General features: G+C 41.6%; 1 protein-coding gene across 7 annotated transcripts in view; it reads right to left on the bottom strand.

Annotated features, from left to right (window-relative positions):
• Positions 1–540: 540 nt before the first annotated feature.
• The window catches only part of PIK3CG (phosphatidylinositol-4,5-bisphosphate 3-kinase catalytic subunit gamma), a 43,602-nt gene continuing 18,885 nt past the window's right edge, over positions 541–25,257 (bottom strand). For 4 of the 7 annotated variants that reach the window (XM_047752225.1, XM_047752228.1, XM_047752226.1 and 1 more), the window contains exons 10-11: positions 24,674–24,831; positions 541–4,322 (exon numbers count right to left, since the gene is read on the bottom strand). In XM_047752225.1, coding sequence (XP_047608181.1) covers positions 4,044–4,322; positions 24,674–24,831 — 437 coding nt within the window. In that variant the 3' untranslated portion in view covers positions 541–4,043. The other 3 variants (XM_047752231.1, XM_047752230.1, XM_047752229.1) reach the window with 3 other exon arrangements.

The raw sequence follows: 25,257 nt of genomic DNA, 5'->3' as shown, positions 1-25,257 counted from the left end.
GAAGATCTGTAGCCAAGGTGTTAGCAAGGCCAGGCTCCCTTGGAAGTTGTAGTGGAAGATCCTTCTTTTCCTATTCTAGCTTCTGGTAGCTCCAGGAGTTCCTTGGCTTGTAGACACATCATTAGACTCTCTCCCTCCATCACAAGGCATTCTCCGATCTCCTCTGCTAAGTATACGGGTCATAATGGGTTAGGGCCCACTTCTCTTCATCCTTACTTGCTTACATCTTACATCTGTAGACGCTATTTCCAAAAAAGTCACACTGATAGATGTGACCAGGGGTTAGGACTTCAACAATTTTTTTTGGGGGTGGGGGACAATGCAACCCACAACAACCCCCATTGTGAAGGGTCTGCTGTCAAGAGCAAATTATAAACTTTTTAAAGACTGGGACAGGGTTGGTCTTGTTCATATCCAACACTTAGTCCAGCTGTCTAGGAGGGAGTGGGCACTCAATACCGATTTCGTAGAAGAAAGGATTTGAGTTTCAGGAATAGCTGAACTTTTAGACATTTAAAAAAGAAATGTGTGCAGAGAACACAAGGCATCAGATTCCTTTTATTTAAATTTACATTTAAAAATTTGCAATGAAAATACAAATGCATATGGGGAGGACAGGGTTGTCTGGAAGAGGGAAAGACTCAGATATTCTGAGTGGTACTTGAGTCAAGGTGTGTTCTTGAGTTTCCCAATATCTGTTCTGAAAATCTTTTTGAGAAAAATGCAGATGAGCATCTAAGCTCGAACCAAACTTCATGACCAGGCTTATTAGGTTGGATTAAACAGAAGATAGCACAGCAGAACTTTTAAAAATCCAAATTTTACCCTGTATATTAAAATAAAATTGACAATTAAATTTCATAGGGCAAAGAGTGCCTCACTTACCAAATAAAGGTCAGAATTTGCTCCAGAAACTTGCTTTAGAAATTATTTTTCCAACTCACTTCAGAAAATAATTTGCATTTATATGGCTAACAGACCCCAAATTATGCTGTAGAATATCTATATTTAACCTTGTTTAAAAAATATTTCATCTTTAGTAAAAGATATATTTAATAATGTTAATTCTTTTAAATCAAGAGTTTGCTCTAGGGGTTTCCACTGTGGCACAGTGGGATCAGTGGCATCTCTGCAGTGCCAGGATGCAGGTTCTATCCCTGGGCCTGCTCAGCGGGTTTAGGATCCAATGTTGCTGATAGGTTGTGACTGCAGCTCAGATCTGATCCCTGGCCCGGGAAGCCCATATGCTGTGGGACAGGCAAAAATAAAAAATTTGTTAAAAAAATTAATGTAAGAGCTTGCTCTAGGAATCGATATATTTTATTACAGTGTCTCCACTTCCCTCTCTTCTCACCAAAGTGTCACCAAAGCCAGTCAAATGTAGTCACTTGGGACTAGGTCTAGAGCATCAACTTTGCTTTATTTTAGTGGCCATAGTTCCAGTCCCAAAGCCACAGGCCAGTGTTTTGGGACGTAACAGCCATAGAGATGAGGTATTTCAGTGTGAGCAAGAGAAACACTTTGATCTGGCACATTTTCTGCACTCACGCAGATGTGGTCTGGATGTAATTTGAGCACCAAAGCCTGCTCCATGGGCTTGTAACCCGAGCAGGGATCCACACTCTGAAAGTTTAGTGCCCTGCTCTTACCGTCTTGAGTTTGTGAGCAACAACCCCTGGATTTTCATTTTGTGCTGGGCTCCACAAATTATGTAGCCAGTCTTAGATGTACATACAAGCTGCTTGGACCTGAATCATCTAACTTGTGATCTGTGTTTTCTTTGGCATTGAAAATATGGGTAGTTCCCCAACATCTCCCAATGGCAAGATACACCAGGCTCCAGGACATTTTCAAAGGTGTAAAAGTTGAGGGCCACGTGGGGGACAATAAAGGAAGCACACAAAGGTCATTTTTGTTTTTTTTTGCATGTCTATAAAATCGTACCTTCATTGCAATAGGGAAGAATCAAGCCCATCATATGTTTATATGGGCTTATATATATATATATATATATATGTAAAATCAGCATACTGAAAGAATGTGTTCATTGGATGAGCTAATTTGTACACACATGTTCAATAAGCTATAAACACATTCTTCTGTAGTTCTTTTATCATTAAGATGATTATTTCTGCGATTCAAATAAAAAGTGGAATCTGTGCAAGATCTGAGCTTGGCTATGCTTTATGAGAATAATGAAAAATCCTCTTCTGAATTGGAAAGCACCATTCTTTCTGTACTTTAAAAGAATGAGGGGCAATAGTTGGTTGAAAAATGCTATAACACGTCTACCATTAACAGTGGTGTAAACATTTCATTATAGGCATGGTGCTCTGTACAGGGGGACATACGGTGATTTAAAAGGATGAGTTAGCAAGGAAGAGGAGCTCTTTCTGGATACCTTAGGAGGTGGAGAAAGGCACAGTGGGCAAGGAGGCAGTGTTACCTACATCTTCAAAGGCCATGTGGGACTTTCAAACCCTGGCTGCAGATTAGAATCAATTGGAGTAGTTAGAAAAACACTAATGTCTGGGCCTCATCCCAAACAAATTAATTACAACCCGAGGTGGACACTCAGGCAGGGTATTTTTTTAAAGTATCCCTGGTGATTCTGATGTGCAGCAAGGTGAAGAATCATTGGGCTTTTGCATACTCGAAAAGAAAGATTTTGGCTACACCAGAATCAAACATCTCAATTCGAACATTTAAAGATTAAATATATATATTTATATCTAATTCTACTTAAACATAGACATCACTAACTTATTTCTATGCAAAGTATTACCTCTAGGTAATTAAAAATATTTTATAAATACTTTAATGATCTTTCTCTGTTAAACACTTCCAATAAATAGGGAAACATTTAAGAGATGAAAGGAGTTTTCAAAGCAGACGTTTCAACTTTTTTAGGAAATCTGAAGACTGCGTCGGAGTGTAAAAGTCCTGTAAAATGCAGGATGGGCAGGGCAAGTAGTGTTCCTCCCAACTTGGAGTACTTTTTACACATCACATATCTTCTTCCATTAAAGAAGAAAGAGAAAACTGCTCAGGCCAAAATTTAAAATTAAGGCATCTGGAAGCTAAACCACATTTTCTAGGATGTCTCCTTTAATAACAAGCTTTAGAAACAACACACAACAAAAAACATCCTTACAAATAAGTACCTAAAATTCTAGTATCCCGAGAGGAGAAATTCCTTTTCAACTAATTTTTGAATTCTGGGGTAAAGGTGTTTCTGAAGATGTCACGATTCTGAGTAAAGAGTTGTGGGCAACTGGGAAAGAGGGAAGCAGGGTGCAAGGGGGGTGGGGAATAGAAAGGCCCTGTATGAGTCCCTCCGTTACTGGCTGTTTCTGTGCTGGAGAAGGGCTAGCCCAATTGTACTTGATGGTTCTTCACTCTGTGGGCAGAGCTGAGACAAATTGTTCCCTGGAACCAGACCAGCAGAGAAAGGCCAGGGCACAAAGATTCAGATTTTCCATTTCGTGTTCGTGAGTCTCAGTGGTATCGGAAGCTAACTGCAGAAGACCCTGAAAAGACAAGCTTGCTTTGCTGGCACATCACTCACATCTGCAGACATGCAGGGGATTTGGGGGGAAGCATTCTCTAAGGAATGAGGCATGGTTACAATGATCACATTTTTTTTTTTTTTCTGTAAGGAGTTTGAGAAACCCAAGGATAACCAAAATTGAGAGGATACCCAGCTGACAATAGATGTTACCAATTATTGTAAAGAATTTCAGAAGCACTCAGTACCAAGAAAGTTGAAACTTCAGAGGTCATTAGGCCACTTAAATTTAGAACAGTCTCCAACATGACTGAGGGGGCACATGAGAAAAAACAAACATGCAAATAAGCCTAACACTGAACATTACTTAAACATGCCAAGGTTTTTCTCCAGTGAAGAGTTCAGTTAGGGGAAGAGCTATATTTCTCAAGTGCCAGCTTTCATAATGTCCCGCTACATGACATCAAGTTCGATGACTGTCCTGCTGACGTAAGGCTTTAGAACACTAACTTGTCTTAAACTCTAGCCCAAAGTATTACGCGGAATGCTTCTCCCCTTGTTTGATGCCAAGAACAAGATGTAAGAACCAGTTAAACTGCACGGTCCATCCTTTGTCTCTGCAAACTTCAATCTGATCCAGAAAATACTTTTTAGCATCCTCCTCACTTTTGCCCACTGTGAGGGCATCCCGAATGTATTCAATGTCTTCTTTGCTGGTTAACTGGGGCATTCCTGTCATCAGCATCATGGAGAAGAGGATGATCAGTAGGTTTGTGTGATGACGAAGGGCTAGGTAAGCCTTGACGCAGACATCCTGGATAAAAGGAAGGAACGCTGTTAACTGTTGTCGCTGTAACAAAGTAGCCTGGGAGTTCCCGTCGTGGTGCCATGATTAATGAATCCGAATAGGAACCATGAGGTTGTGGGTTCGATCCCTGGCCTTGCTCAGTGGGTTAAGGATCCGGCGTTGCCGTGAGCTGTGGTGTAGGTTGCAGATGTGGCTCAGATCCCAAGTTGCTGTGGCTCTGGTGTAGGCCGGTGGCTATGGCTCTGATTCGACCCCTAGCCTGAGAACCTCCATATGCCGTGGGCACAGCCCAAGAAATGGCAAAAAAAGACAAAAACAAAAAACAAAGCAAAACACCAACAACAAAGTAGCCTGAAGACCAGTGGGCTGTTTTGGAATTTACATGGCATTATCCTGTCCCTGAGAGGAGATGATCACAAGCCAGGAAGGTCCCCTGCCTCCAATGAAACACTTGACGAGAATATAAACTGCTTTTATAATCTCTGAAGCACTGCACTGTGGTGGTACACCTCCAGGGTGTGCTCAAGGAAAACTAACTGATAAATTGTTTCATCTTTTTTACTCTCCTTTTTTTTACTTTGGTTCCTTTCCTAGGGAATTGAGGGTGGACATTTCTGTAGGCTGGGAGTCAGTTTTTGAACACCTCCTACCGGAATCAATAAACCTTATGTAAGCATAAATAATGTTTGCCAAGAGCTAATGGAATCCAAAAAAGAGCTGGAAACAGGGCGTTTGAGATTTAGCTAGTTTTCATATTTATTTTACAATGTGACCTACTCTAAGGTAATAGATGAATTAGCTTTTCATTGTCTGACTCTCAAAATTGTTAATGATCTTTGAAAATTCAATATAAATTTGAATACTGAGTGAGAGAGGGCTTTCAACAAGGCAGTGTCTGATGCCTCTTCCAAAAGCCTTAGAATAAGTGATACATGTGAGTTGAGTCCACTTCTTAAGCAACAGCCTTGCTCATTTCAATTAAAATGTTCTAATGTGAAGAAAAAAACTGAAAGGGTTTCAATTTTGCAACATGAGAATAGCCCAACCTTAATATCATAATTTGGAAAGATGTTGTGTTAAAGCTGAAATGAATGATTACAGGTTTAAATATTTCAAATAAAACACTGAGTAAAATGTTAAGAGAATGACAAACTGTAGCCAACTAGGCAGTCACAAAATTGCAAGAGTAGTTCATCATAAGGTACTAGATTAAAATCCACTTTTGATTTTTTTTGAACGTAACATATAACTTAACATGTAACTAAAATGTAATAATATGAAGAATTATCTGAGTTACCACTCAAAATCATTCTGAATAATGAGTCCTGGAAAAAGAAATGTATAAAATCAGAAAAGTGAGGATAAAATCGCTAGTATTTATTTTATTTTAATTATTTATTTTGCTTTTTTGGGGGTCATACCTATGGCATATGGAAGTTCCTAGGCTAGGGGCTGAATTGAGCGATAGCTGCTGGTGTACACCACAGCCACAGCAATGTGGGATCCAAGCTGCTTCTGTGACCTATACCACAGCTCACAGCAATGCCATATCCTTAACCCACTGAGTGAGGCCAGGGATTGAACCTACATCCTCGTGGATCCTAGTCAGGTTTGTTAACCACCAAGCCACAAATGGAACTCCAAAAGTCACTGGTATTTATAAATAACAATCATCTTCTTGGAACACCGAAGTGGGGAAAAACTAAAATAGTACTGTAACTAGTTTTTTAAAATTAAACTAGCTTTTTATAAAGTTAATGAAAAAAGCCACCAACTCACTGGTAAAAGGCAAACTTATAGTAAAGGTAGGAAATCAGCCACACACAACTATGATATCAAAACCAGTAATCATGAGAAAGAGAGTATGACTGCAGAATATTGGCAAGGCATTTTAAATTAAGAGACCACCAACTTAAAACACTTTTGTATGTATATATAAACTGCTATTTCAATACCTCATGATAACTGCAAACCAAAAATCTATCATAGATACATACACACAAAAAAAGGCAACTCAAACACAACACTAATGACAGTCTTAAAACTACAAGACAAGAGATCAAAAGAGGAAGGGAAGAAAAACGACCAACAAAAGCAAATCTGAAACAATTAACAAAATGGCAATAAGAACATACATGTCAATAATTACCTTAATGTAAATAGATTAAAGGCTCTAAAGATATAGACTGGCTGAATAGATACAAAAACAAGACCATATATATATGCTGTCTATTGAAGACCCACTTCAGATTTAGGGACACATATAGACTGAAAGTGAGAGGATGGAAAAAGGTGTTCTAGGTAAATGGAAATCAGAAGAAAGCTGGAGTAGAAATATTCATATCAGACAAAATAAAAATTGTCACAGAGACAAAGAAGGTTATTACATAATCAAAGGATCAATCCAAGAGGAAGATAGAACAATTTTAAATATATATGCACACAATATAGGAGCACCTCAATATATTAGGCAACTGGTAATATCCATAAAAGGAGAAATCAATAATAACACAGTGATAGTGGGGGACTTTAACATGCCACTTACAGCAATGGACAGATCATCCAGATAGAAAATCAGCAAGGAAATTGTAGGCCTTAAATGACACATTAGACCAGATGGACTTAATTGTCATTTATAGAACATTCCATCCAAAAGTAGCAGAATACACATTCTTCTCAAGTGCACATGGCACATTCTCCAGGATAGATCACAACTTAGGCTACAAATCAAGCCTCAGTGAATTTAAGAAAACTGATACCATATCAAGCATCTTTTCCAACCAGAACATTCTAGGATTAGAAATAAACTACAAGAAAAAAATGCAAAAAACACAAACATGTGGAGACTAAACAATATGCTACTAAACAACCAGGGAATCACTGAAGAAATCAAAGAGGAAATAAAAAATGCCTAGAGACAAATGACAATGAAAACACAATGATCCAAAACCTATGGGATGCAGCAAAAGCAGTTTTAAAAGGGAAGTGTATAGCCATACAGTCTTACTTCAGGAAACAAGAAAAATCTCAATAAACAGTCTAACCTTACATCTAAAGCAACTAGAGAAAGAATAACAAAACCCCAAGCTAGTAGAAGGAACGAAATCATAAAGATCAGAGCAGGAATAAATGAGATAGAGACAAAACAATAGAGAAGAGCAATGAAACCAAAAGCTTGTTCTTTGAAAAGATCAACAAAATTATATACCTTTAGCCAGACTTATCAAGCAAAAAAGGGAGAGGGCTAAAATCAATAAAAATAGAAATAAAAAAGGAGAAGTTAAAACTGATACCACAGAAATAAAAAGGATCATAAGAGACTACTACAACAACTATATGCCAATAAAATGGACAACCCAGAAGAAATGGACAAATTCTTAGAAAGGTACATTCTTTCAAGACTGACCAAGGAAGAAAGAGAAAATATGAACAGACTAATCACAAGTACCAAAATGGAAGCTGTGATTAAAAAACTTCTAAAAAACAAAAGTCCAAGGCTGGATGACGTCATAGGTCACAGGTGAATTCAATCAAAGTTTTAGCAAAGCATTAACACTTATCCTTCTGAAACTATTCCAAAAAATTGCAGAAGAAGGAACACTCCCAAATTCATTCTGAGGCTACTATCACCCTGATACGAAAAGCAGAAAAAGATACCACAAAAAAGAAAATTACAGGCCAATATCACAGATGGATATAGACACAAAAATCCTCAACAAAATACTAGCCAACTGAGTCCAACAATACATTAAAGGGATTACATACCATGATCAAGTGGGATTTACCCCAGGGATGCAAGTATTTTTTAATATCCACAAATCAATTAGTGTGATACACATTAATGAAATGAAGAATAAAAATCATATGATTATCTCAATAGATGCAGAAAAAGGTTTTGACAAAATCCAACACCCATTTATGATAAAAACCTTCCAGAAAGTGAGCATAGAGGGAACCTACCTCAAAATAATAAAGGCCATATATGACAAACCCATAGCTAACATCATTCTCAATGGTGAAAATCTGAAAGAATTTCTGTTAAGGTCAGAAATAAGACAATAATGTACACTCTCACCACTTTTATTCAACACAGTTTTGAAGTCCTAGTCACGGCAATCAGAGAAGAAAAAGAAATAAAAGGGATCTAAACTAAAAAAGAAGAAGTAAAACTGTTGCTGTTTGCAGATGACATGATTCTATACATAGACAGTCCTACAGATGTTACCAGAAAATTCTAGAGCTCATCAGTGAATTCAGTAAAGTTGCAGGATACAAAATTAATGCACAGAAATCTCTCACATTTCTATACACTATCAACAAAAGATCAGAAGGAGAAATTATGGAAACAATCCCATTTACTATCATATCAAAAAGAATAAAGTGCCTAGGAATAAACATACCTGAGGCAAAAGACCTGTACTCTAAAAACTGCTAAAACACTGTTGAAAGAAATTGATGGTGACACAAACAGATGGAGATATAACACACAGGATTAACATTCAGAAATTGGTTGCATTTCTGTATATTAACAAATATTGGAAAAGGAATATAAAAAAATACCTTTTAAAATCACACTTCCCAAAATTAAATACCTAGGAATAAACCTGACCAAGGAGGTGAAAGACTTATGCTGAGAACTATAAAACACTAGCCAAGGTAAATAAAGAGGATTCAAAGCAATGGAAAGATATCCCATGCTCCTGGATTGGAAGAAATAATATTGTTAAATTGGCCATAGCACCCAAAGCAATATACAGATTTAATGAATCCCTATCAAATTACCAATGACATGTTTCACGGAAATAGAACAAACAATCCAAAAATCTATATGGATCATAAAAGATGCAGAATTGCCAAAGCAATCCTGAGGGAAAAAAACTCAAGCAGGAGGTATAACTCTTCCAGACTTCAGACAATATTACAAAGCTACAGTAATCAAGACATTGTGGTACGGGTACAAAACCAGATATACCGACCAATGAAACAGAAGAGAGAGCCCTAAAATAAACCCAGACACATAAGGAGGCAAGAATATAAAATGGGAAAAAAAGTCTCTTCAAGTGGTGCTGGGAAAACTGGACAGCTGCATATCAGTCAATGAAACTAGAACACACCCTCACTCCATACACATTAATAAACTCAAAGTGACTTAAAGACTTAAGCATATGATAAGACACCACAAAACTCCTAGAAGAGAACATAAACAAAATATTCTCTGACATCAACCATACAAATGTTTTCTTAGATCAATCTCTCTAATGAGTAGAAATAAAAACAAATGGGACCAAATCAAACTTACAAGCTTTTGCACAGCCAAGGAAACCATAAAAAACAAACAAAAACCCCCAAAAGACAACCTAAAGAATGGGAGAAAATAGTTGCAAAACATGGCAACTGACAACAGCATAATCTCTAAAATATACAAACAACTCATACAGCTCATTAAGAAAAAACCCAATTGCAAAATGGGCATAAGACCTAAATAGACATTTCTCCAAAGGAGACATACTGATGTCCAGCAGGTACATGAAAAAATGCTCAATATCACTGACTATTACAGAATTTTTGTAATGCAAATCAAAACTACGAGGTACCACCTCACACCAGTCAGAATGGCCATTATTAAGTTTACAAGTAACAAACGCTGAAAAGGGTGTGGATAAAAAGGAACCCTCCTGCACTGTTGGTGGGAATGTACAAGGGTACAACTGCTATGGAAAAGAGTATGGAGGTTCCTCAGAAAACTAGATATAGAACTACCATATGATTGAGCAATCTCACTCTTGGGCATATCTGGACAAAAGTACAATTCTAAAAGATACATGCACCTGTATGTTCATAGCAGCACTATTCACAATAGCAAAGCATGGAAACAACCTAAATGTCCATTGACAGATGAATGGATTAAGAAGATGTGGTACATACACACATTGGAATAGTACTCAGCCATTAAAAAATGAAATGATGCCATTCACAGCAACATGGGTAGAACTATAGATTCTCATACTAAGTGAAGTAAGTCAGAAAGAGAAAGACAAATTCCATATGATATCACATATATGGAATCTAAAATATGGATGAACCTGTCTAGAGAACAGAAATAGACTTGCAGACACAGAGAACAGACTTGTGATTGCCAAGGGGGATGGGGAGGGAGTGGGATGGACTGAGGGTTTGATGTTGGTAGATGCAAACTTACATTTAGAATGAATAAGCAATGAGGTCCTGCTCTATAGCACAGGGAGCTATATCCAATCACTTGTGATAGAACATGCTGGAAGATAATATGGCAAAAAGAATGTGTGTCACTTTGCTGTACAGCAGAAATTGACACAACATTGTAAATCAACTATAATAAATTAAAAACTGGGAAGAAGGTCTAAATAGATATTTCTCCAAAGAAAATATACTGATGACCAGAAAACACACGACAGGATGTTCGCCATCACTAATTATTAGAGAAAGGCAAAGCAAACCTGCAGTGAAGTATCACTTTACACCATCAGGAATGGCTATCATCAAAAAGTCTACAAATAGTAAGTGCTGGAGAGGGTGTGAAAAAAAGAAAACCTTTCTATTCTGTTGGTGGGAATGTAAATTGGTACAACCTCTATGGAAAACAGTATGGAGCTTTCTTGAAAAACTAAATATAGAACTACCATATGATCCACCAATCATACTTCTGGGCATATAGCAAGAGACAACCATAATTCAAAAAGACACATGCACCTTAATGCTCATTGCAGCACTTTATGCAATAGCCAAAACATGGAAGCACCTAAATGTTTACTGAGAGAGGAATAGATATAGAAAATGTGGGAGTTCCTGTTGTGGCACAGTGGTTAACAAATCTGACTAGGAACCATGAGGTTTCGGGTTCAATCCCTGGCCTTGCTCTGTGGGTTAAGGATCTGGCATTGCTGTGAGCTGTGGTGTAGGTGGCAGATGTGGCTCAGATCCTGCGTTGCTGTGGCTCTGGCCAATTAGACCCCTAGCCTGGGAACCTCCATATGCCACGGGCAGCAGCCCAAGAAAAGGCAAAAAAAAAAGTGTTACATATATACAGTGGAAAACTATTCAACCATAAAAAAGAATGAAATAATTCCATTTACAGCAACATAGACGGACCTAGGGATTATCATACTAAGCAAGGTCAAAGAGAGAAAGACAAACATCATATGGTATCACTTATATGTGGAATCTAAAAAAAAAAAAAAAATTGAAACAAATGAACTTATTTACAAAACAGAAACAGACTCACAGATTTTGAAAACAAACTCATGGTTACCAAAGGGGCCACGTGGGGGCAATGATGGACTGGGGGTTTGGAATTGGCATATACACACTGTGGTTTATGGAATGACTGGCCAACGGGATCCTGCTGTTTGGCACTAGGAACTCAACCCAATATTCTGTGATAACCTATATGGGAAAAAAGTCTGAAAAAGGATGGATGTGTGTAACTGTATAACTGAATCACTCTGTTGTACAGCGGACACTATCAATGTTGTCCATCAACTATACTTCAATAAAACTTTAAAAATAAAAAAGAAAATCATAAAACAACAAAGTAAAATGAAAGGACAGATGCTGTAATGGTAACAAAAGCCCCATGATTTCTGAGATAAACACCTACACAAAACATGCAAAATCCATTTTTTAAAACTATAAAAATTTACTGAAGCGTGTAAAAGAAATCTGGGACACGTGGAGTGACACAGCGTGTTTCTCACTGATAAAACTGCTTAATATAAAGAGAAACATTTTCTCAGATTAATCTACAAATACAATGAAAATTAAATAAAAACTCCTGTTGGATGTTTAAACTCCCATACGGTTTTAAGTTCATCTGGAATAATGAGGGACTGAGACAACATTTTGAAAAAATGTAGTAACAAAAACAGTGCTTGCTACCCTGGATGTTAACCTAGATATAAAGCAGATCATGAAACAACAATATTTAAAACTGTGTGAAATAGTATCTTTTCTTTTCCAAAAAAAAAGAAAAAATTTTGTGGAACAGAATGGAGAGTTCAGAGACATAGCTAAGTATGTATTAAATATATAGCTAAGATGATCTTTCCAATTAGTGGAGAAAAGATCTATTATTTGACCTGGTACAACTGGCTCATAATTTGGGGGGGGGATAATAAAATTTTCTCCATGTGATACCCCAAAATGAATCCCAGGAGAATCAAACATTGATATGTAAAAAGGGAAAAATATTGAAATAATCAGGGAAGGAGAAAGGAAGGACTTAAGTAGCTGACTGCCCAGGCCCAATCCGTAAGGCAAAGATGAAGAGATGATGGAAACTTCAAATTTTTGAGGAAGAAAAAGCTATAAACCATATTAAAAGAGGTATATGACAAGAGAAGATATGTTTGGAGTTCCCGTCGTGGCGCAGTGGATAATGAATCCGACTAGGAACCATGAGGTTGCGGGTTCGGTCCCTGCCCTTGGTCAGTGGGTTAAGGGTCCGGCGTTGCCGTGAGCTGTGGTGTAGGTTGCAGATGCGGCTTGGATCCCGCGTTGCTGTGGCTCTGGTGTAGGCTGGTGGCTACAGCTCCAATTAGACCCTTAGCCTGGGAACCTCCATTTGCCGCAGGAGCGGCTCAAGAAATGGCAAAAAGACGGGGAAAAAAAAAAAAAGAGAAAACATATTTGCAACATGACAGATCATTTCTTCACCTCCAGCCCCCAACAGCTGATACCAACCAATAAGAAAGAGATAAACAGCTGGCTAGACATAGAGGCCAAGGATATAGTCTATATCCTTGTGCACTCTAAGGCATAAAACCAGATAATAAACATAAAAAAAGTCATTACCTCCTTAGTAATCAAATAAATGTAACTTAAAATGAGATGGAAACACTTACCTACCAAATGGGAAAATCTTTTTTAAAAAAACCTTTGGGATGATAGCAGATGCGCACCCTTCACAGGCTGATGGCCGATGGGAACAGGTACACATTTATCAGCAGACAACTGGCTAACATGCTTCCGAAGCCTTAAAATACTGATAACTTATCAATCTTACATAACTTAATTGTGGTAGTTACATAACTGATGCATTTGTCAGACTTCAAAGAGCAGTTCACCTAAAAAGGCGGAATGCTGCTTGTCTGTGAATTATGCCGTAATAAACTTGACTTTGAAAATGTCTGCATCCTTTTGACCCAGCAGTTTCCCTGGTAGGAATCTGCCTTTTAAAAATCTGGATAATTCTGAAGTGATTTAACTATAAGAATGTTCATGAGGACATTGTTCAAAATTGTGGAAACATGAAAGCCGCCACAATATCCTAAAAGCAGAGATGGATAGAAAGGGTTTATCAAAGTGTCTACAGTTGCATGCTCTCTAACTACTAGAATGACCCTGTAGAAGAATATTTAATAAGCATATAAAAGTGTCTGTGTTAAAAGGCAAGGATAAGCCAATACATGTAGTAGAATCCCATTTTGGTAAATGAACGGAAAATATATACGTAGAAAAAGAGAATGTAAGTTTACAGGCCAAAATGTTAATAGTGATTTTTCTTTTTGCTTTTAGATGATCTTTTCTTATGTCACCTGCATGTGGCAGAGTAGCTACAGTGAAAATGGGGGTCAGGACTGTGTCATTATGAATGTCCCAGCTGGATTGTGTATGCATCACCCCGTCCAGGTACAAAAACCCATGGACTGTTGTGGTCTTTCTTTTCTTTTTTCATGGCCGCACCTTTGGCATGTGGAAGTTCCCAGGCTAGGGATCGAATCAGAGCTGCAATGACAGATCCTTAACCCACTGAATGAGGCCAGGAATTGAACCTGCATCCTCACAGATGCTCTGTCAGGTTCTTAACCTGCTGAGCCACAATGGGAACTCCTATTGTGGTATTTTTTTAAGTGGGACCATATAGATAAAATGCCCAGCAGAGAGGCAGGCACATGAGGAGGTTCCATAAATGCTGGTCCTCTCCCTTCCCTACCCACGGGGTAGGTCAACTGTGTCTCCTCTCTACTTCCTTTACGAAGCAAGAGGCTCAAAAGACCCCGGACACTCTTCGGGCTGTTCCTGCCATGGCCTGGGCACCACTTGTCCCCCTGGAAGCGGCCCCAGTGCATTAGCACTCTTGCATTCTTAATGACTCCACTTACATCCGGAAATCATTTTCTTTTGCTCATCCCTAGGCCCCACTGAAGTCTCTCTCATTTCTTGGTAATTACACAGGCTAGGGGCACACTTCACCTCAGGCAACAGTCTCATTAATATGCCCACACAGTTTTCGCAAGGGCAGGGAGGGAGATGCCTTTTGATTTTGAATTAGAGCACATCCTGATTTTTAATTATTTCTCATCCTTCTATACTCTGGGAGCTCCAGGCAAACCTCCTGCTGTCTGAGCCCACTGTGTGGTCAAACTCTTTAATAGAGAGTTTTTGAGAAGGAAAATTAATCTAAGGTCAGGTTATTATGACACCAAGCCATAGGTGCTCGGTAAATATTTAAGTGGCGGTGCCCTGATTCACCAACTGCTGTGGCCACAGAGAGACCCACTAGAGGAAGGGAACTGCCTTGTTGCCCTCCAAGGCCCTCTTACCTATGTAAGAGATTTCTGCTGGCTCCGATTTATTTGGTTCTTTCTTTCTTTTTTTTTTGTCTTTTGTCTTTTTGTTGTTGTTGTTGCTATTTCTTGGGTCGCTCCCGCGGCATATGGAGGTTCCCAGGCTAGGGGTTGAATCGGAGCTGTAGCCACTGGCCTATGCCAGAGCCACAGCAACGTGGGATCTGAGCCGCGTCTGCAACCTACACCACAGCTCATGGCAACGCCGGATCGTTAACCCACTGAGCAAGGGCAGGGACCGAACCCGCAACCTCATGGTTCCTAGTCGGATTCGTTAACCACTGCGCCACGACGGGAACTCCTATTTGGTTATTTCTAATGTTCACACACAAGGGTCACTTCTATGAGAAAGAAATTTCATCCCAAAATTTAACTGCTTGTCCCAATACTGGGCAGACACAATGTCTAAATTCTGACTGGCTGTGTAGACTTACAGACCTGGTACAGATTTAATGATTTTTTTCTCTTTTCTTTTTGTCTTTTTAGGGCTGCACCCGCAGCATATGGAGGTTCCCAGGCTAGGGGTCGAATCAGAGCTGTAGCTGCCGGCCTACACCACAGCCACAGCAATGCCAGATCCGAGCCATGTCTGTGACCTACACCACAGCTCATGGCAACGCTGGATCCTTAACCCACTGCGTGAGGCCAGGGATTGAACCTGTGTCCTCATGGATGCTAGTCAGATTCGTTTCTACTGAGCCACGATGGGAACTCCCGGATTTAATGATCTTTTGCTTAAAGGTGTGTGGAGCAGCAGTGAGAAGCAGAGATGCACACCTCACTGCCTGGATTCAAATCTTAGCTTTCTTACAGACAAGCTCTTTGTCATCAGAGGAGTGATTTAACCTATCTGGACCTTGGTTTCCTCAGCTTAGAATAAGAATAATAAGAACAATACCCAAATCATGTGGTTGGTGGTGAGATTCAATTGCTCTGTAAGTGGCTGGCTGTTATTATCGACAGCACGCCAAGTGGTATCAGTGAGCACACACTTCTCAGTGCTGAAGTCACCTTGCCATTGAGGTCTCCAGTCCAAATAGTCTCCTTCGACAGCAGAGACCTAGGAGTGTGTGAGCTGAGTGTGGAGATGAGCCCCACTCCCACCAGTGTTGATGGAGGGGGGTGCTCGGTGCCGGCCCCCGGGGATGGGCAGAATGATGGAAGCGCAGGGCACAGGGGCTACACTGGCAAGTGGTTCTCTCACTAGGAGGGGCTCAGCTGGGCACTTGCTCCGCCCACCCCGGGAGTTTCATTTCTGCCCTTAGACTCAGCCACAGGGTCTGTCCGAGCATCCTGACCATGCAGCCTCAGTGCAGAAAGCCTGTGGTTTGAGGGATTGTGAGGCCGTGGCTTGGGGAGCTCGGGGAAGCACAGAACACAGGCGTTACCGGCTGTAACAACAGAATTTTCCCTTCCGCCAGGGTCGCCTGGCAGTGACCTCACGCATCCTCATTCTGTCCTTCTCAGCTGCCCATGGAAGGCTTCGTGCTGTTGAGCAGGGAAGCAGGGCTAAGGGAAGAACCTGATGCTGGCGACTTAGTTTAAGGTACTTGTTACTGAGGGTGAGCATGGGGAGCAGTGGAATATTGTTAACCTCACTGGCTGGAACACTCTACCTGGTGGCCAAGAAGCAGACCGAACCTGCACAGTACAACTGCTCTTTGCTTCGTAGTTGATTCAAGTGCCTTAAGAACAGCCTCTGGAACCAAAGGAAAGGGTGGCTTTTACAGAGCTACCTCTCAGCTAAGTCTTAGGAACAAAGGAACTGATGACCATTTCAGGGTCAACGCTGTGACCAGATTCATTCACTGGCCCCAGGTTATCAGTTCACCAAACTGAAAGCACAATCCTTTCTATCTATGCCCAATCTATTAATTTCTTTTAACTACCAAGGAGCGGTGGCTGCTTTAGACAGACCGAGGGCAGATGGAACAGGCCTCCCTTTGCTTAAAACCAAACGCTTCCACTAAAAAGGAGGAAGTAACCTCAGAGCCATAAAACAGAAACTCCCCAAAAAGAATCTGGGGCTGAGAGGAGAGAGAAGAAACACTCACAAATATTCATCAGTGAGAAGAAATGTTCTCACCTACAGAGGAGGTCGCTGCTTAGCAGACCAGGTCATACAGGAAGGAGCATTTTCTGATACATCTGAGAGGAGAGTGTGTCTGATGCGTGGCCATGCATTTGTGGAGCTTGAATTAGGAGGGTGATCTTTCAGGACTCAGAAATGATTCTTAGACTCGCTGTCCACAGGGGAAGGGCCGTACGGCCATCTTCTCAAATATATAGTTAGAAGCCCATTAGAAACCTAAAGGTTACAATTAAACTGTTCTACTTTAGTCAAATATTCTATTTTTTTTTTTTTTTTTTTTAGGCCCGCACCTGCGGCATATGGAGGTTCCCAGGCTAGGGGTCGAATCAGAGCTGTAGCTGCCAGCCTACACCACAGCCACAGCAAAGCCAGATCCAAACCTTGTCTATCTGAACCTCATCTGCGATCTACACTACAGCTCGTGGCAACGCTGGATCCTTAACCCCCTGAGCGAGGTCAGGAATCGAACTCACAACCTCATGGTTCCTAGCTGGATTTGTTTCCACTGTGCCACAATGGGAACTCCCTACTTTAGTCAATATTCTAAATAGATTGTATGGAGGGTGTGTGTGTGTGTGTGTGTGTGTGTCTATTTACCTTTTAGCCTTGTTCCAAAAAGAGATGAAGGTGGATTATTCAGATAGACAAAAATCACAATGACATGAAATAAAAGTGGGTAGAAAAAGCCAAGGGAATAATACAGGAAATGATCCATAATGTGTTGGAAAAAGAGACTAATTTAAAACTATATATCATAAAACCTATGAACTTGCTAATGGCGGTCTTCAACTATATATACAGCCAAGAGGAAAAACAAATGTTCATCCAACGTTCAGAAGATTAAAGAAAAAAACCTGTTTATTTAGGAGAAACACAGCTTTTCTACAGCTTTCTTAAGACCTGATAGAGATTTTGCAAGAGGATCTTTATAAAGAGTGCACTTTGTAAGGTGGTAAGCAATGTCCTCGATGATACTCTGATGGTAGACAAAACAATTCTCCAAGAGAAACTAAACCTTGAGAGAGTGACATCAGTTGGGAGGTTATCCTTGGTAAATGTTTAAAAGTAACAGGGGTCTAATCTTGGAGCTGAGTGACCCCACAGGCTGGTGGACTAACACGCAAGTCCAATCCAAGGCCATCTTTCCAGTCTTGTATTCGTATCTTGACCAAAAAAACTGATAAAATATGTCAAGCTTATCTAAGTCCTAACAGTTCTTCAGACTGCATGCAGGTCTGTATTTGGCACAGAGATCACACCAACATTCTCAAGCTCCTAGCAGTGGATGAAGCAGAGCCCTCTCTGGGGGCATCTTCCGATGGACAGCCTGGAGAGAGGGAAGTGCTAGACTTTGGACCTGCACGGAGGAGGCTGAGTTCGACCTCATTAGTCCGCCAGGATGCAGATCCCAAGAGGAACGCCTTCATCAACTCAGTATATAATGATTATGAGCTAGTCAACGAACTCATCATCTTCCTGTTGACTTACATTAGGCCTTTATCACAGAAATTTGCAATGAAATCAGTTGAGCTCCAAGTGACATCTTTGCTCTGCTCTCTGCCCCCCAAGCACACGTCTGCTTCAAACTGGACCCAAATTTCCCTTCTCCCCTCAAATTCCATACACTCCTATATATTCCTAGGTTCCATCCATGTTGAACAATGGTACTTTCTGTTCCTAAAATACTGATACTAAATACTTGCTTCACACCCTTTCTCATGTTCTTCTTCCTTCTTGTCCCTGCATCTTCCTAGCAAAATGAAATTGAACTCAGACTTTAATGCCCCCCCCCCATACTCCCTTCATTCTATAACTCTTTTCCACCCTCAGGGCATGATTAATCATGCTCTCTGCTGTTGAAATCCTCACGATAAAGCTTGTGCACATCTCTCTGCTTATGTCACCTGTGCCAGCAGTGTGTCTGCCACACTGTAGACAATCTGCAAATGTATGATGAACAAACACTTCATGGGCAGAGGCCAAGTTCAACTGGGGGCAAGATTCATTGCTTTAAAAGCAGGGTGGATTAGGGAACAGTTGTATCTGAAGGGGATTAGACTCTAAAGACATGAGCTTTCTCTGGGCCTGGCACAGGACCCAAAAGGTGGCAGTGTGTTGAATGAGTGTGCTCTCTCGGGTAGGGAGAAACAGGTCTGGAAATCACAATGGGATGGAGTGTCAGGCTGAGAAAGTGTAGCCTGGCAGGTTCCAGGTCTAGACAGCGGTGTAGACAAGAGCAGGGCTCACCACACAAGAAGACGGAGGCAGAGACTAGGAACAGGCGGTAGGGGTGAGGTGGCCTCAGGGCCTCAGAAGAGTGTCAGGTGGTACGGTCTCTGTGGTCCCGCTGGCCGCTGTGGCTGGGGTCAGGGAGAGCACTTGAGTTTGGGCACGGCCATTGGCCACGGGGAGCAGGTCCCAGTCCTACAGGCAGGTTAACAGGCGCAGGGACTGAGGCAGAAGTCATTACAATAGCCCAGGATCTGAGCTGAGTGTGAAATGTCAGCAGAGATGGACTTTGAAGGTTCTTAAGAATCCAGGCCAGGACTCTGTGTAGAGACTGGGCTTGGAGCTGAGCCTGCTGCTTACAGGGTCTGGGTGCTTCCTGGCGTGGGGACAACACTGCCCGTGCTGGTGACCCGGCAGGGCCTGATGCCCCTGGGCCTGCTGGATGAAAGCAGCACCACGAACGGGCTCCAGACTTCTCTCCATCAAACACTTCTTAAGAGTGACATCTAGGGACAAGTGACTTCTAAGTGCATTCATCAAAGGGCCTGCTGCGTATGGCTGTGCACGTGAAGAGCTGTTTAGTTTCCCTGATTTCTTCAGCTTGATCTGACACATTTGCTGAATGCCTACTGTGTACAAAGAGTGTCTTCAAAATGCTTGTTTGTACAAGGCTGAGGACTCTCCTTGAAAACCATCCTGTAATTAATGTATCCTATAGGTTTATACCATGTGTCCTACTGGCATGACTGCTGCTCTAACGGGGAACAAACTGTAATGTTTATGTCAGAAGGAAATCTCTACAAAAACGTGCATAGAAACCAGATGACACATGTCTGCATTATTTACTAAAACATTAGATTTCATAGTTAGGTTTACTTCTCCAGATGTCTGCATAGTCAGGCTGCATCTTGAAGGCTCATTAACACGTCCATGAATGGCAGCTTGGCCCTCAGTGGGCCTGAGTTACCACTGCATGAACTCAGACAGTTTGCTGCCTTGTGGAGAAGGAAGAACCCCAAGGAGTTATCCAGCCTCATCCACCTCCTCCCTGGGGCAGGGACTGCTCCTCCACCAGCCACTCCTTCCCTCAGCAGATAGCTACTGAGTGCTCCCTGGCCTTCGGCCCCACGTGCGGGATCCAGGTTGGTCCTGGCCCTGCTGCCCAGCGCTACCTCTGTTAAGGGAGGGACAAGCGACGGAGGGTATGGAGACTTAGCCCCTGTGAGAGGGGAGGGGGTAGTGTGGGGGAAGATGTTGAGGAGGTGCCTGATCCAGTGAGAGAAGGAAGGCAAGTACCTGGGGTGAGGCTGGAGGTGGAGGTGGGAGAGGGGGAGCACCAGGCCCTGCAGGGCAAGCTGAGATGTTCAGATTTTAATCGAGAGGAGAAGAGACGCCTCCAGAAACAGTTTAAAGTGAGGGAGTAACATCGTATCTGCTTCTTCAGTTCAGTTTTTAGCCAAATTCTGATTAACTGGGTCTTTAAGGTGCTGGAGGTTGAAATGGGATTAGAAGTCAGATTCCAGCTCAAATTCAGCGTTTTTCCAATGACAGTATCCCCCTCCTCATTACTTGCCTAATCAAAACGAAAAATGAGGAGCACAAAGTTTAAAACGTTTAAACCTACAATTACTCCATTGATGAAAGAGCTTATTTACGTAAAAGACCAAATACTTAATAGAATGGAGGAAAACCACCACAATGTCGACAGTGTTATTTTTGGAAGGTGGGATAGTGTGTATTTTATATCCTGATATTTTTAATATTTTGCTGGCTTTTTTTCTTTTTTTAAGGAAGCATTTACTACTTTTATGATTGTGGGAAAAACCACACATTCTTACATAAAATAAAAGGCAAGCCAAAATTTCATTTGCCAGCAATATCAATGTATTTGCCTGTGAGCATGTTCTATGATTGTTAAGTGAAATTTCAAACAGATTCATTCCCAGGGGGCAGAACACTTTTCTTTTTTATCTCGTCTGCACTGGAGAGATTTTTCTAGGAATTTATTTATCAAAATCATCATCCTTGCAGTGCATCTGATTTAGCAGCCCCTGGTTCCCCAGGCAGACAGACAGTCTTGGGTTCAAATAGGAGGCCTGGGTTTTGTGTCTTTTGGTCTGACTATGGTTTGTTCCCGAGCTCTCCCACACTCTAGAAATAACTCATGAATGTGTGCCTGGGGGGGGGGCGGGGACCAGCTATCTTGGAATGAAGAGGGAGGTGGCAGAAGCCGTTCATTCCCGAGTCCCATCCTCTCCCACTAGCTGGGGAGATTTGGAAGTCTCTGTGGAGAAGGCTCCCCTCACCCTCAACGAAAAGGTCAGCTCTTCTCCACCCTTCTGAACAGAACAGGTGATTCAAAGCTGCCGCCCGCATTCATTGACCTTATCGATTCAAAATTAGCAATTCGCTAGAGACGGGAGGACTTCAATCCAAAAATGTAAATACATACAACCTTTCCCAGCCGATCTAGAAAATCATCGGCAGTTTTCTTCTACAAGATCCTGGGGTGCTGTTGAGGGAATTTGGAGATGTGCTTCCTGACCTTGCAGGGCTTCCTCTTGCAAAGGGAGCATAAGGCGAGGAAACAGAAAACCTTTTAGAAGAAGGCTTCGTAAGTGGCATGTAAAAAAACCCCCCAAACGGTCAGCAGGCCTGAGTCAAATGATGAGAAAACTTGCTGCTCATCTTGGTCAAGCTGGAAACTTTGGAAATTCTGCATATGTAACACTGTACACATACATATTTTTTAATGTGTTCCGCCTTTTTCCTGTTGCGAGTAAGGAGAGGGGAAGCTTTTGAAGGGGAGCAGACAAGGGGGTGGGATGGGGGGGGGAGGAGAGAAGGCAGAGCTTGGTCCCCCGTTTGATCTTTAATAGGAACAATGCTACGCCGTCAGGGTTTAGGGACCACACTTCTGTCCGGGATCTCCTAGAGGGTTCCTCAACCTAAACGGTTTCAAAGTCCGAAGACCCGCTATGTTGTATGTTACACGGAGGCTCCGTTTATTGAGTTCCTGCTGTGGTCTAGGCACTGGGGCAAGCACTCTTCATATTTCATGTAAGTGATCTCTAAAAAAGCCCACATGAGGTGGGACTTAGAACTCCCACTGGTGAGGAAACCGAGGTTCTGGAAGGACAAATAATTTGCATCACATACATAGCTGTTAAGGAGCAAGGCCAGGATTTAAACTCAAGTTGGTCTGCTCCAAAGCTCATCTTTTCAACGACAATGCCACGCTGGATCTGCGTATACAGCTCAAAGTGCAGCATTTAAAGGGTGTGACAAGACTGCAAAACACACAAAGTGCAATAAAATGTATGAAGGTGTGTTTTTGGTGGTACACACCCTGCCTAGATGTTGCTTTAAGGAAAGAGGTTCTAACAGCTCAAGAAACAAGCTTCGGTCACAAAGGATACAGAAATGGTCCCACATGGAGCGGGAAAATCTCAGCAAAGCCTCCCTGCAAAGAGTTGTTGCTTTGGGTGGAAGCTACCTGGACAGGGAGGCAATTTTTGGGGGGACGTCCCCCAAGCCAAATCTTTTCATTAAAGAGTATTCTGCAATTTAAAGTGACAACAAGGAAGGCCAAAGGGGAAGGACAGATGGGATCTCAGGGGTGATGCGGGCACCCTGGGGTCTATGGGAATGTTGTCAACCACAGGGTAGGTGGGCAGTCATTCTAGGCAAAACCAGTGGCCAAAAGGACGAGAACATACACACAGAAACAAGGAGAGACTATGGGGTGAGGTCAGATTCCTCTGAGAAGTGACTGTCTGGGTGTTTAAATGGCACTGTTGCTGCTGTGTTTGTTCAAAGCCAGTCGGATGAACCCTTCCTCCAGGAGAGGAGAATGGAGTCCCCCTCCTTCCAGTGATGAACCTCTTTCAGATTTTTTTTTTTCCTGAAACCATTTTTCTCTTCTAGGAAGTTGTCAAAACATGTGATTTTGAACTTTAAAGAAAAACAGGACTGAAATGTGTCAAATCCCTGGAAATTGTCTGAAACCCAGATGCATCTACACAGAAAAGCACACTAAAAATCCTAAGACCATCTGGCCACAGAGATCTCAGTTTCTCTGACAACACCCCTGTGCTGAAAGAGGGGAAATCCAGTAACCACCATACCGAAAATCAGCCAGGAGAACAAACAAGCACAGACAGGTTTCAAAACAATTCATCCCACTTCCTGCTCCACCGAAAGTCAAGGGCCCGGTCATCTCCCAAGGTTAACATGGGACTCTAGAAGAGGCTCAGGGAAAAAAAGAGCTCCTCCTGAAATGCTGAGTGCAAATCAAACCAGGTTTAAGAGGCACTAAGGGTGGGGGGGTACAAATGAGAAACGAACTTACACATTTCATAACCAGTCTTATAGTTACCACAGGTGAAACCATTGGGGGGGGGGGCGATAAGAACTGGGAGGGTGGGAATAACACCTACATATGACCGAATAAAATAGGTGATTAATGAGAAGCTGCTGTGCAGCACAGGGAAATCTACTCCATAGTATGTAATAACCTAGCTAGGGAAAAAGAGAATGGATATATTTATGTGTGTGACTGATTCATTTTATGCCTGAAACTAATGCAACATTGTCTACCCACAAAATTAAATTTAAAAAGAACAAACCCGAGAACAGAACAGTGTGCATATAAAATAATCACTCTTTGCCTCTGTTGATCCGTTTTGTGTTTGTATGGCTATAAAATAGGTAAATTACAGCCGTAATTACGTAACTTTTCTGAGTTATAGTCAGTCACAGTTATTAAATTTGCAAAGCATGAACATATTACTTCTCCGGTATTTGACAGTCAAAAGGGGATGTAGACCAGGAAGGAACAAAAGAGAAAGGAGAATGTGGACCCTCCCAGGGAGATGGGGGTGACTCTTGCAGGAGCTGGTGTCCAGGTGAGCAGGACCAACCAGAGCTCTCAGTACGCCCTGCAGTACATCGAGCTGACAAGACCTCAAATGAAGAGAAGGGTCCGCCCTTTACAAAAAGAGACAAGAAAGAATCCCTTGTGTAACTGATCGATACACACCTGCAGCAAAAATCAAGAGAAACTCACAATTGTTGGCGAGTCCTAAAAAAATACATGTAAAGTGTGGATCATTTAGGCAACGTCTGGGTTAGGTAAATATTCAAAGGTTAACCCCTGCTTGCGGTGCTCTTAAAGCCCTCTCTTCAGGACCACATCATCCTGGTGGTCTGTATCTTCCCATGCCACTGATTCTGGAACACTTGTACTTGTTGTTTGGTTTTAGGAGGGAGGGGATTACTAAGAAGTGTCATTTAGGGCTTGGGGAGGGAACAGAGGAGATGGGGAGGAGGTGGGCACAGGGGAGAGGAGCTTCAAAGGGGAGCGAGAGGTAAGGGCTGCAGGCACCTCTGGTTGGTATTCCCAGTAGATGGTCAAAAGGGAAGCCATTTACCTGAAATTTCTGGAAGTGTAGACTTGTCTTCTTTCCAGAAGTCCCCATCACAAACAGGAAGTCTGGGGTTAGCACAAATGGCACCCTCTCTTTATTAATGCCCAGGAAACTTTTGTAATTCCCAAGAATGTGTCCGAAATCAATATGAAATAGATTTCCTTAAGAGAAGAAAATGTCTGATAGCATTACATAAGCACTTGCAAACAACACTCTGGTTTGTTGATTTCTGGAAATATTTTGAATGTGCCTGAAAATGAGCTATCTTGGGTGAGGGAGCTATTTTTACTCTGTTGTATCAGCTTGTGATCTATTTCGTCTTCGCAGGTGTGTCTAGTAGTAGCCACAAAGCACTCTTTGAACCAAGCGTAGTTTTGATATCATTCCGGTGTTCTTTAAATGACAACCAAGTGCCATTCAAAAAATTCTTGACTCACAATTATTCTTAGAAATATAAATCAAAATTCTCTGGCTTATGTGCCATCATTATGCCCAAGACTCTCTCTCATGCCCTTGACGGAAGTCAGGAGAGACTGTGTCTTACTCTGTGTGGAGGAGGAACAGTCACCTTTTACGTGTGAGTAGCA

The sequence above is a fragment of the Phacochoerus africanus genome, chromosome 11, assembly GCF_016906955.1.
Source record: "Phacochoerus africanus isolate WHEZ1 chromosome 11, ROS_Pafr_v1, whole genome shotgun sequence".
In the NCBI taxonomy this organism is placed as follows: Eukaryota; Metazoa; Chordata; class Mammalia; order Artiodactyla; family Suidae; genus Phacochoerus; species Phacochoerus africanus.
Note: the sequence above shows the minus strand (reverse complement) of the source record. Positions and strands in the feature narration are given on the sequence as shown.